Here is a 13,024-nt window from a genome sequence, read left to right as displayed (position 1 = left end):
GACTATGTCGTGTACCACAACTCTATCCCCAATACCTTCATCTTTATCTTGTGATACCTTCTTTGCTGAAGCTCTAGTTTCCACTGTCTGACACATTTCATCATCTGGCTTAACAGGGCTTGTAGATCTCTCCACTGGAATATCTACCCTAGTAAAGTTACCAACAATCAAATCAGAAAAAGGAGAGTTCATCACCAAAGCAACAACCTTACCTTTCACATAAGGCGTGTCTACCTGTATCCAGACCTCTGGACATCTTTGTGAACTTCCGTTTGCCAGGGTAACATCACTTGTCACCCCTGTCTTGTCAACATCACTAACAAATCTGTCAGATACTAAAATCGCAGTGCACCCGGTATCTCTGAGTACTGATGCACTCTTACCGTTCACTGTACCTGTTTCGATTCTAAGTCCACTCTGACAAATAACTGACTCAATGACAGACTTCTTCTCATCCACTATAACCGGAAGCTCCACTGCCACTCCCTTTCTCGATATATTAGGAGAATGAATCAAACCTGCTTTATCCTTACCAGTATATCCCCGAGTTGGTTGACCTTTATCATTAAAGCCAGGACTAGAATTCTTGGGTACCTGTTTCCGTAGAGGACAGTTGTTCATAAAGTGACCTACTCTATGACACTGAAAACATTTTTTCTCTTCCCTGTTTTAACCGACCATAGGATTGTTATTGCTTTTAACACCATTACCTTGGTTTCTTACCTCTCTCTGCGGCACAGGTCCTTTGTTCATTACCTGTTTACCTTTATGTGCGTTCTGGTAAGCTTCTGCCAATTCTATCATCTCCTCTACAGACTTAGGTTGTCTCTCTTTCAACCATATCTGAAGATCTCTAGAAGAACTATTGGTAAGCTGTTCACGCATCAGAACATCTACCAGATTATCATAATTTTTGTTTACCTTTTCCATCTGACACCAATGGTCAAAATAATTGGTAGCTCGACTACTAAACTCCCTAAAAGTTTCACTTGAAAATTGCTTACACCCTCTGAACTTATCTTTGTACGTGCTAGCTGTAAGATTGTACCGCTTCAGAATAGCGTTCTTTATGACATCGTAGTCATTTGCTTCAACTTCTCCTAACCGTGCATATCTACTAACGCCTTACCTGTCAGTTGTGGTATCAGTCTGAGAGCCCACTCTGCCTTCTGCCACTTGTGAAGAGTTGCTAAACGCTCAAAAGATCTTAAGAAAACATCTATGTCTTCACCTTCAACATATTTTGGTAAGATAATCTTAAACTCGTGTTTCGCTTCTCTCTCTACCATTTCTACTGGATTAGTCTCCCGCTCTCTCATCTCTCTTTCTTGTAGTTCTAACTCTTTCATTCTCACCTCTAACCTTTTTTCTTCAAGATCTTTATCATGCAGACGTTTTCTCTCTTTTTCATCATTCTCCATTTTTATTCTCTGCATTTCTAACTCATCTTTCTCTTTCTCTCGTCTTGCCTGTCGTTCTTCCCGCTCCACTGCACACGCATGTTTCCACATCTCCATACAAGTAGACAAATCTTGACCCTCATCCACAGCCTTCTTAACCCAACCAGGTAACGATATCGTACAACTCTAGACCACAACACCAACAGACTATCAAAGACCGAGTTCTCTTTCAGGTGGGACTGAGCTGCAATAAACTTTAATAAGAAATTAAACAATTATTGAACTTTTCTTCAAAAATCAAAACATGTTTCAATCACAACGGATATGAATTTCTCAATTCAAACAAACATGAAAAATTCAATACAAAAAAAAATCACTCAGCCTAAGTGACAAAATCCCACCGCTGCCACCATATGTAATGAGTTCTTTTTGGATTTTGTCAGCTGAATGAACAATAAGATTTTGTAAAGAAAATAAACAAGTTTAATTTGAAAAAAAAAATAATAAAAAAAACAAATCATTATTCTCACTCCCCCTTTCACACCACTCTCATTCGAACATAACAAAAAAAAAAAGAATAATAATTCAATTAAACAAATGAACAAATATCTGATACTATCAACTAAATTCAAGATTAAATCACACCGTATCAGATATAAAATGGAAATAAACTACAAAACGTTGTTTAGAAGCTATTTCAACCATTAAAACTCTTGTTGAAAACTTTACTAAAAAAACCATTAAAGTTCAATAATTCAAAATACCGTGAATTTACAATTACTTCAAATTTGAGCTCAAAAGCATGTATATGAAAATTAGCCTGTAATAACAGTCGCTTTTTAACACTTAAACCCTCTCTGAAAATGAACTCAAGGTCACTATGCACTCGAGACGCTCCTGCCCTCGTCAAATTTCCTGTCCCTCTTGTCGCTATCCTAACCGAAAGCCCCGGACTCGCAGGTCTCTCGCTTCCAGTCTACGTCCACTGCCCGGATAGAAAGCCACGCCCCACTCAGCATAGAATGCGTCCCCGACCTTCGTCAATTGTCCCCATGACCTTCCATAGGAAAATTTCCGTCTAGCACACCAGTCTGTATTTCAGATAATTGTATCAAACACCCTTACGCACGGCTAGGAAAACATGTGCCCGCCTAACAGAATCCAAAATTCAATGGCTACCCATTTCTCCTTAGTATTAAGCTAACTGGAGATATTCACCATATCTTAAATCAGGAGCTGCAAAACGTGGCACCCGGCTGATGTCGTTACCGGACCCTCTACTGACCACTACACCCAAACCGGTCACTTTAAATACTCGATCTTAAAATAGCACACTCACCAGACACTCGTCACTCACATACGGTAACCCATTCATTACAAAATTAAAGAGGAACACAAATATAAACACCAGTATATACAAAACTGAATCAACTTAATTACAGGGCTTTAAATTAAAGTTTTTTTCTTTAGTTGAGAACTGCAACTCATTTTAATAAAGTGTTTGTCCCATGGATACTTAATGCTAAAAAAAAGTTTTTGTCCCATGCTTTCCCTTTATAAAAAAAAATCATTGTCTCATTCCTGTTTGTACCTGTTTGTACCGGTCCCATTATAGTGATAGATTTTGCCTTTTCCCTTAGATAATTCACAATAATTACACCCAATGCACCATTTGGAATTTATAGGAAAAGCGTGTTCTACATTTACATCTATATTTTTCCTTTATAAAAAGGATAGTCAACGATTTTTTGAATACATGTTAATATTGTAAAATTAGAAAATTCTAAAAACCGGTGAAAAAATTTGAATTATAATGTACTTTAATTCACATCAAAATCAACAGACGTCTCATATCACCTTAATGTAAAAATCTCGTATCATAATTAAAGAACCCTACAAGTTTATGAGATTAGAATTCTTTCCATGATGCTTAAAATAACCATTGATAACCGTTAAAAAATGTGAATCTTGGCTTCTATTCTAGGTAAAAAAGGTAAAACAAGTTTGTTTGTCCAGAATGCAAATTATCTGTGTCAAGAGTTTATAGATGTACTTAATGAATTAATGTTAAATCGAACATTCATTTGAGTATCCGGATTTACTTTTATCACAATTCCAAATGGAGTGCTAAGTCTTTCTATTGTTTTTCTACATAACTTTATACGCAAGCAAAATTCATAAATGTACAGTGTAGGCAAGTACAGTATAAGAACAGGAGTGGAGTAAGTAACATGCTGTCATTTCATGTCTCGTGTTGAATTATTTATAGGTCACATCGTTATAGTTTCATTCATTTGTAAGACTGAAGACTACGTGAAAAAGCTTAGAGCTATTATCAAGTAAATTATAACCATTATAAGGTATCATGTGATAATATTCAACAAAGTTTCCATCTATTATATTCTGTGTAGGTATGAAATTTATTTAAATTAGCTAGGACAGTTTCACATTATTCTAAATAAGGGATTAGAATATAACAGTCAATTAATCTTTTAAGTACGTCCAATACACTGTATTTGCAAAGATCACTATCGGCAAATTCGATAAAACCACATCGAAAAAGTATCTAAGTTTACATCCAACGATTGTTCAAAATTTATTCAAAGAATCATTAATTTCCTCCATAAAATTGGTCCGTAAAAGTCAAGCTTCTCTTTTTATTCAAGCTAATTATTATGGCAGTATCAAATCAAAAAACTAGAACTAATAAAATTTTGTTTTACATTTGTTTGTCTTCCTTTTATTTTGACCTGATAAAACTAAGCTGAACAACGTGTGTCGGGATGTTATTTAATCGACCTCGAAACACGTCATGTGTATCCGGCGCACGTGGGTCTGGTGTGTGTCGAATACAAAAACAAACAAATTGGCAGAAGAAACTATAAATATATATCAGCAACCTTAATAATACAGTTTTTCTTTCTTGTATAAGAATTGCTGTATTGATGTTTTAAATGTACTTTTATTTGAAAAAAAAATCATTTATAAACTGTTTTGTAATATGACCGAATTACTGTGTTTCGTAACTGAACTCTTTTCAGAGATATTTCTGTTATAGTAATGTAAATCTGCAATGTCAGGTCTTTCTATTTGATGAAATGTTCTTTCCATATCATTTGGTATTCAGTTTCTTAAAATTAATTCAAAGACGTGCAATTATGTCAGTATTCAGAAATAAATGGATTATTAATTCTTTCTTACAGGTACATTTACTAGCTACTCAAGATCAATATTTAAAATTAAAAGCTTTGAGCATTATTAAAATTAAGTTATTAACTTTGTGTAACAGTTACGTTTACTTGCTGACAAGACCTATCTTTTTAAAGTGAAGCAACTCATGGTCTATATCAAAAAATCATTATCAAGGAGGTTTTGAATCACCAGGTGAGAACCCTCTGACCTTCTTAATTTTTACGCCACGTACTGAAGCTTTTATCATCATTCTACTCCTAGTTTGAACAGTTTTTTAAAAAAATTTCAGAGTGAAATTTTCAAGGTCAAAAAAGTCTAATGGATAAGTTTCCATGACCAACCAGTCTTTCTGGTTATATATATATATATATATATATATATATATATATATATATATATATATATATATATATATATATATATATATATATATATAGGATGTTAAATGGTCAACAAATTAGCTGTCAGATTTGCCTTTTAAATATTAAAACTTTCATTCAGAAAAAAAGTCCTAAATTTCAGTTTAATTTGAAATTTGAATATTTTCCTATATCCCTATAGAAAGCTCTTTGTCTTAAGTAGTTCAATAAAGTTAAAAAATAGCTACGACCATTATCAATTAAACTTAGGTGTCCCATACAAACTGACAGGTCTCTTAGATGATAGCTTGGATGGCGTTAATATTAATCTAATTTAATATTTATATCATTTTCAAGAATAGAAACAAAAATGTTATTAATTTTTTTGTAGCAGTGTTCTTTTGTTATTTAATAAATCCGAATTTAGTGAATAAAAAAACATTTTTAAAAGAAAAAAAAACCCGTTCGTCTCGACCACTATTTTGGATATAACTGCGTTCTTAAAATTATGATTCATAATCGATAAATAATTTTTGGGGACAAAAATAAACCAAATGCGAAATATAACTGGCCTTAGGTGCTAATCCCAGATAAATTATGGCGGTTGAATTAGTGACAAAACGGATAACAAGATATTTTAGCCGAAAAAAAGAGATATGTATGATTGTATAAAATTTGTACGGACGCAAACTGATTAAAATAGCCCAGCCGGGCGGAAATTGCTCACGACCAACCAGTAGGAGGAGGCCTGGAAACTCACGTGGCGGTTAACCTCACGTGTAGGGATCATTACACATTTACATGTGTTGGTTCCTCTTTTAAAACACCCAGAGAGAACATTTTCATCGCACTTTCTTTTTTTCAAATCCCAGCTAAAATGAAAATAAAAAATAAAATGGTTTCATTTTTAGCTCACTTGAACCAAAGATTAAAGTGAGCTTTTCTGAATCCCCTGTTGTCCGTCCGTCTGTCTGTCTGTAAACTTTTTGAATCACTTTCTTTACTACTTAATCTTTTGAACCACTGGGCTTGATTTAAAACAAGGTACAAAAAAATCCTTATGGCACGAAGATTCTTAATCGTTAAAATAAAGGAATATACCTTTTTTTTAAAAACGGAGACTAATGAAACTAAGAAAATATGTAACGTGTCTTAAAAACCACTTCTTTTCAAGAACCACTACACCAGAAATGACAATATTTACATTAAGGTTTGTATTTATATAAAGATTCTAAATTGTTAAAACCGTGACCCCAGAACCAATATTGGGGCCCCAAGAGGGGCTCAAATCTTCTAAAATACTACAATGGTACATTTGAGAGATTACTATGCAAGCATCCTAAAATAGTGTCGATTCTAAATTGTTAAAATTGTGAACCACGCATCAGAACTGGGTCCCTAAGAAAATTCAAATTTTAACGTATAAATTTCTTTTCAATTATTTAAAAATGCTGCAATTTCTGGGTTACAATGCAAGTAACCTCAATTACAGTGGAAATTCTAAATTGTACAAACCGTGACCCCCAGTCCAGTACAGGGGACCGAGAGGTATTCAAAGTTTATCACAGAGGTATACAAATAAAATGATTAAAAATCCTATTCTCAAGAACTACCATGCTTTATTTAGCTATTTTGCTAGGTATTAAAGCATCCGTATAACTTCACATCCTCACATTTAGATCAGAGACTTACCCCTTTTTTGATAATTGATAGCTCATTTTACAATTTTGTTATCTCTTATACGTTGAAGCATAGAATAATAAGATTGGTTAGTTGATATATCTTAGATCATAGGATATGAAGTCATGAAAGTAGGCTTCTTTTTAAGTATTGTTTAATGTATTGTAAAATCTTGGAAATATGATGGGAGTTTTATGATAATTATAGTATGTAATATCTAAAAATTTTTAAATAAAAAGATACATGAATTGTTGTTCAAGTAAACGATGTGGCCCATGGGCCTCTTGTTCACGATATGACATACTCTAATAAGCCCAATTTTGACCAAAAATCATTTGTGATAATAATCATAATATCACATCAAATGGGAGTCCGAGGGATAATTATGTGTTTTTTTTTTTGGGGGGGGGGGGGAAGAGGTTCTGTGGCTATTTTCATTAAATTCACCATCAATGTGAATTCAATGAGTTTGAACTTTCCAAGTAGGGGAGGGGGATCCAGATCTCCCTTTCTAGATCCGGGTTTAGGCAGAAATCTATGCGATCAAGTGATTAAAGGATGGGCACCTATCATATCACTTGACACCCAAACAGACTATCACGACAGAGCCAATACAAACTCATTAAGTAGATAACTCTTTTTCATGTTGAATAAAGCTATATCTAAAAATTATGTTTATCTTTTTCATATATAAATTAATAGTTAACAGATTTTTTCCTATTGTAAGTTTAGTGAAGGTAGTTATAACTTTGATATGGTAATCAAAGGACATCTGCTAAAAATCTTTAAACTGGTCAAACAACATTAACCTCCTCCAGCATCTAAAAATCTATGGCTAAAATTCAGAAGCCAAGCATGTCAAGCACATAAGTATCTTACATAACCTCATTCATGCAATTTTAGTGAAGTTAGGATAAAACAATAACTTAGATAATGCCATCAAAGGGCACCTGAGGCACCTGCTCTAAAAATTTTAACCTACTCCAAAAACCTAACTCTCCCTCAACAACTGAAATTTATGACACATATTCGAAATTTATGGCACATATTCAGCATCAAAGTCTGTTAAGTATACCAAGATGCATCATCCATGCAGGTTTAGTAAAGATAGGACCAGTAATAATTTAGATACAGCAAATGCATGCACTTTAACAAGGTTTGAACATTGACAGTCTATATAGCATAAGCTCTCCCCAGCTTCCTCTTGGTAAGCCAATTATGTAGTTGCTGTCAGCTAGTAAACTTGTCAGAAGTTTACTGTTAACCTCTGTCCCATTAATTAGACCAAAAGTGTTGGCACACCACCAATAAATATCCAAGACTGAAGTCGTTAATGTCATTTCTGAAGCATTAGTTTGCATTACTAAGAATGTTGGCTCAACCCCTTTAATTATCCCAAATTAAGTCTCATTTCTTAGGATAAATTATGCACCTCCAAGCAATTTTTTTTTTCATTTTCCAGGACTGTCTATCATTTACCAGAGGTACATGTACTACTAATATTAATTGCATTTTTGTGAGAAAAAAAATCATTCAGTTGTTAATACTCAGTTTTATTTAGAAATATTTGCATTTTGCCCATGATCAAGGGAGCAGACTCATGCACAGTCAATTTAATCATTTATTTACTAATCAGCTTCCTTAGGATGTTGTACAGAAAACACGCTATTTTGAACATGTTAGGACCATAAAAACTTCAACAATCTAATGATTCAAGATGGAGACAGTAAAATGAAATTTAAAAAATTCACTAGTTGGGACTTCAAACTTACATCAACATCACAATATCAGTGCTTGAAACAAAAATCATTCTAGTGTAACAGCTGTGACAAAATGAATGTAGCAGTATACATAATACAATTGCCAAAAGCAAGATCTTGTGAAATGAAATTTATTTACATTGTCAGTAATACCTGTGTTAGGATCTGCATATAATATGTAATCATAGAATAGGCCTTAAACCTAAACACTGCATTAACTGTATACCAAGTGATGTCTTTCATTGCATCATTTCAAAATCCTATGAAGCTGAGACTGAAACTCCACAACTTTCTTATCAACTTCTGTTTCTAGCTGTGCAATCTTTTCTGCAGTCAGAAGCTCTTTTGATTTCTCCATACAGGTGTGCTCGAAATCTTGAACTTTCTGGAGAAGGTCCTCCAAATGATTTTGTACTTCCTCAGATATTGTCGTTTGGTCTCCCCTGTTAATGTGGTTCAAGGCAAGATAAGCACTGAAAATAAGTAAATCAATATCAATTTTGTATTCAACAATATGCAAGAAGTTAAAGCTTTCATATTCAGTCATGCATATTATTTTATGAAAAGATATATGCAAGTTGCAACATATTTATACAATATCATGTCGTTGGAATACATTTATTATAGCGTGCAATAGATTTATGTCTTCAGATAACTTGATTTACTGTCAAGTCATACACAGACCAACTCGTATACAGGTTAACTCGTATACAAACATTTCCGCATAAAAAAACAAAAGTCAGCTCGTATACAAGGTTTTTTTGAGTCATTAACGTTAGCCTATACTTATCACCGTTCTAGACAATGAAAGTCATCTTTTGCTATAACCATATTATATAATATTTTCTTAAATACATCATCTGTTGTAAGAATATTGACTCATGGCTGGCGTGTAGCATTTGTTATATTTATTATCATATTAAATATTTGACATAAATTATATAGGCATATGAAATTTTTGTATACGAGTTGACTTTCGGTTAAACACACCGGGAATTTTTGTATACAAGCTGATTTTTGGTTGGTTATACAGAAATTTTTGTATACGAGTTTGTCTGTGTACAACTTGACCGGACTCCAATAACTTGCAAGCTACAGTGCATACATTTAATCCTACATACATGTATATTGCATTTCAACACATCAGAATCATTTGCAACACTTGTATTTTTTTTTATCTGTTTGTCTGACTCTGCTGTAAATATATGACTTCATATGTTAATCAAATAGGAAACATTTTCAGTTTTCTTGTCGTTTAACAGATTGAACAAAGGACAAATTCTTGAAGGAAAGTTTAAAATTATAATATGTAATAAATTATTTAGAGGCTGCAATCCATGATTATGAAATATGCTAGAATATTAAGAATTTTTGCAACATTGGAATGTACAAGCTATTCTAATGCATTTGTTCCCCATCATTATCAAATTGTAAACCACAAATGACGTTTGTAATTACAAGTATTTCTGTACACGTTAAAATTAAAATTTTCAATTGAGTAATATGCCATTTTAAAACATTATCTCATCAGCATTTTGACCTAAGAAACGTGTCTCAAATTGTAATCGCACATCTGTTTTTTACACAGTTTAATTCTAACGAAAAGTTTTTTTTACTGGGACAAACACGATTGATTGCAAAAACTTGTGCATCTGAGACTTCGTTCCTCATATTTGTTAATCATACTTTAAAACAATAAGCAGTTAGCTTAGGTTAGTGCAGTATCCATAGCAACTGATCAATACTAGCAGAGATTCAAATTTTCGAAAGGTTTATGAATAACTCTTTACTATAGTAATGTAATAAAATGTCACAATCACTGTATCAAACTGATTATAATTTTTTCAATTTTTTTATGACAATTTGAAGTCAGCAAATGAAAGAACAGTAATTCTTTGCTTTTCTTCTTTGTATGTGCTTCTTTGTACATGTACCTTGGCATCGTTTTGCTATAAGAGGGCATTTTGCCTCTTTAGCAAACCACATTTCCTCTGAGGTTCAAAATAATCTATCCATGTTTCATAACCTGTATCAGTATTTGATAAACTGCTGTCCATTGCAATTTTCGTAGATTTTTTCAGCCCGCAATCGTTTTTGTTTTTCTTTTGGAGGCAAAAGTGTTTCTTTAAAATTGTAAATACTGTCCCCGATGAAATGTCACTAAATTTGCTATTTGTTAAATAGTTAAATAATCAACCATCATTAGTAATGATTTCGGTTATTTGTGCAAGTTTTGCATCCTTTGAAGCTGTATGAGGTGCTCCAGGATGTTGCTTATCCTTACGGTCTGTTTGGCCAATTTTGTAATTTGCTAACCCACCTGCAAACTTGTCTCAATGACTTGTTTCCATGCACATCACACAGTTCTTTTAAAAACTTTACCTATTCTGACACATGTTTTTATGTAGTCTTTAATTTCAGCCTTATTGGATGATGACTTACAAGTATTTATAAATACGTGTACTCCTTCTTGTGTTCAACAGTTTGTGAAGACCAGACTTTGAGAAGATCTATGTTGGTTTTATTCACAAGACATATATTAAACAATAGAAGTTTGTAAAACACTTCTGACCCCCTCGCTTGGAAACATCTGTGAAGAAAATGAACCAAAACTGCAAATAATTGGAAACTGCAAGTATTTGAAATTTTTCTAAGTCAAAGGCACATAACTCTGTCAAAAGAGCTTGATCGTACCTAAAATTATTCTTGCCCTAGATATTATTACTAATTTGTATATTGAACTTCATTTCAATAAGTACAACCTCTGCGAAGAAAATGAATGGAAATGCCAATAATTGGAATTTTTCCAAGTCTAAAGGGCATAACTCTGTCAAAAATTTCTCAATAGTACCCAAATCAAACTTAACCTAAATATTATTGTGATAAGCCTGTATACCAAATTTCATTTCAATATGTGCATTCCCTGCGATGAAAATGAACGGAAACTGTTGGTGGACCAACCAACAGACAGCAGCAAATATGTTTTCCCTTCTTTGAATGGGGGTATAAATATATACTGTCATTAATTCAAACAGTTGCTAACAAACAAAAAAGCATTGAAAAACACTAAAGTCTCCAATTTTTTCCATTTAATAAAAATATTTGACTCAAGAAAATTCTATGACCGGACAGAAATGTTTGAAGAGGGTGATATAAAAAAATTTAAATAAAAAAATTGAAAAATTACTTTTAGTCTGAGGTATGCTGGTCCATTTAACTTGAAAAATAAGCCATTTTTTCTATCTTTGTCACTCCACTAATACCATGCAATGGCCAGATAATGGCCACAGAGCACCTTAAGCATGTACATTAACATATACCATATCTGTCCTCTGACTATGGAGACTTTCTTCAGCAAGGCGATGGAACCACTGAATGCTTCATTGAACCCGGTCTGTAGCTCCCTCTCCTGTCCAACAGAGAGACCTGTCCGGAAACCTTCCTGTAATGTAAATACCAGATACTCATATATTAAAGGAGGAGGGACGGTCATCAAACTATCCATCAGGTATGTCTGGAACATTTTTATTTATAATTCTGCTAAGACCTTAACCTTAGACCTAGAAACATGGTTCAAGGTCATTGCATACCCTTTACCCAAAGGCACTCTGTGAGAAGATATCAGTAGTAAATTGCATGAAAAATTTAATGGTACTATTTGTTTTCACAGAATTTGTGTATAAAAAAGGTAAATCTGTCCAAAAGTAGCTCACGTTATTGTGAGCAATAAATACACAATTTTTTCAATGGGTGGCACTGTAGCTCCCATGTCGTCCATCCAAATATTTTCAGAGTGGGAGCTACAGACCTGCAGCTAGGAAAAGCATGCTTTCAATTGAAAAATTCACGATCAATGCACGACTACTTACAATTTCGACGAGTTCATAACAATCCTATTTTCATTTGCAGCAGTGGAGGATCTGTATAATGTTTTGAGTCACGAAGGTCAGTTTTGTAAAGTACTTTTTGCACCACACTGCATTTCTTGTGCAATTTGTTTTATCATACATGTACAGTGAAGTCGCCAATTCGGGGTCGTCTCCAATTCCGGGTCACTCGTGTGTATTTCATGTCACCTTGTTTAAATTGAAGCATAAAAAACTTAATAAATACATTGATCCCAAACTATAGGCCTTTCTGTCTTTGATCATTAAACGATATTCGAAAATTAACATTTACAGACCCTCCGAGAAACGAATATAGAAATCAAGCGCTTTTGAGATGGAGATTTTCACACATCTTTGACCTGCTATTTTCATTATTTATCAAACAACTGTTAAATACGAGCAGGCCAACAGAGATCAATCGGAACTAATGGATCTGTGTAAAATTACTCTTCTGACCTTTTGTAAGTTTGTTTTCAATTTCTCCAATTCTTTTGAACCGACACCAATATCAGAGACACTTTCGTCAAATACATCCTCAACTTTACTCGTGGCCATGGGACAACATGTTTTGAATCGGAACACCTCGGACGTCTCCTTGATACTTTCACTTTCACGAGACCTTGATATTTAATATACGCAATATCGAACCCGAGTAAGAATGTCACATGACTGAATCAAAAGTTTAAGTGTTCGAGATTTGTTTAAATCAAAATTATATTAAAATATCAATTTGCCAATTTATTTTT

General features: G+C 33.5%; 1 protein-coding gene across 1 annotated transcript; it reads right to left on the bottom strand.

Moving 5' to 3' along the window:
- Positions 1–8,163: 8,163 nt before the first annotated feature.
- Positions 8,164–12,889, bottom strand: LOC128163158 (protein YAE1 homolog). Its single transcript, XM_052826690.1, has 3 exons — positions 12,735–12,889; positions 11,712–11,833; positions 8,164–8,864 (listed from the first exon to the last, which is right to left on the bottom strand). The coding sequence occupies exons 1-3, from the start codon at positions 12,831–12,833 to the stop codon at positions 8,639–8,641; spliced, it is 447 nt and encodes a 148-aa protein (XP_052682650.1). The 5' UTR covers positions 12,834–12,889; the 3' UTR covers positions 8,164–8,638.
- Positions 12,890–13,024: the final 135 nt, after the last annotated feature.

The sequence above is a fragment of the Crassostrea angulata genome, chromosome 9 (assembly GCF_025612915.1).
Source record: "Crassostrea angulata isolate pt1a10 chromosome 9, ASM2561291v2, whole genome shotgun sequence".
Taxonomy (NCBI): domain Eukaryota; kingdom Metazoa; phylum Mollusca; class Bivalvia; order Ostreida; family Ostreidae; genus Magallana; species Magallana angulata.
This window is presented reverse-complemented; position numbering and strand designations above follow the sequence as displayed.

Excerpts from the sequence above, each read along its gene's own strand:
- LOC128163158 (XM_052826690.1), bottom strand. The coding sequence starts at position 12,833 with ATGGCCACGAGTAAAGTTGAGGATGTATTTGACGAAAGTGTCTCTGAT. Across the intron at positions 11,834-12,734 it reads TGAAAACAAACTTACAAAAG|GAAGGTTTCCGGACAGGTCT; the intron begins GTCAGAAGAGTA and ends TTTACATTACAG. Across the intron at positions 8,865-11,711 it reads ATAGTCAGAGGACAGATATG|TGCTTATCTTGCCTTGAACC; the intron begins GTATATGTTAAT and ends ACTTATTTTCAG.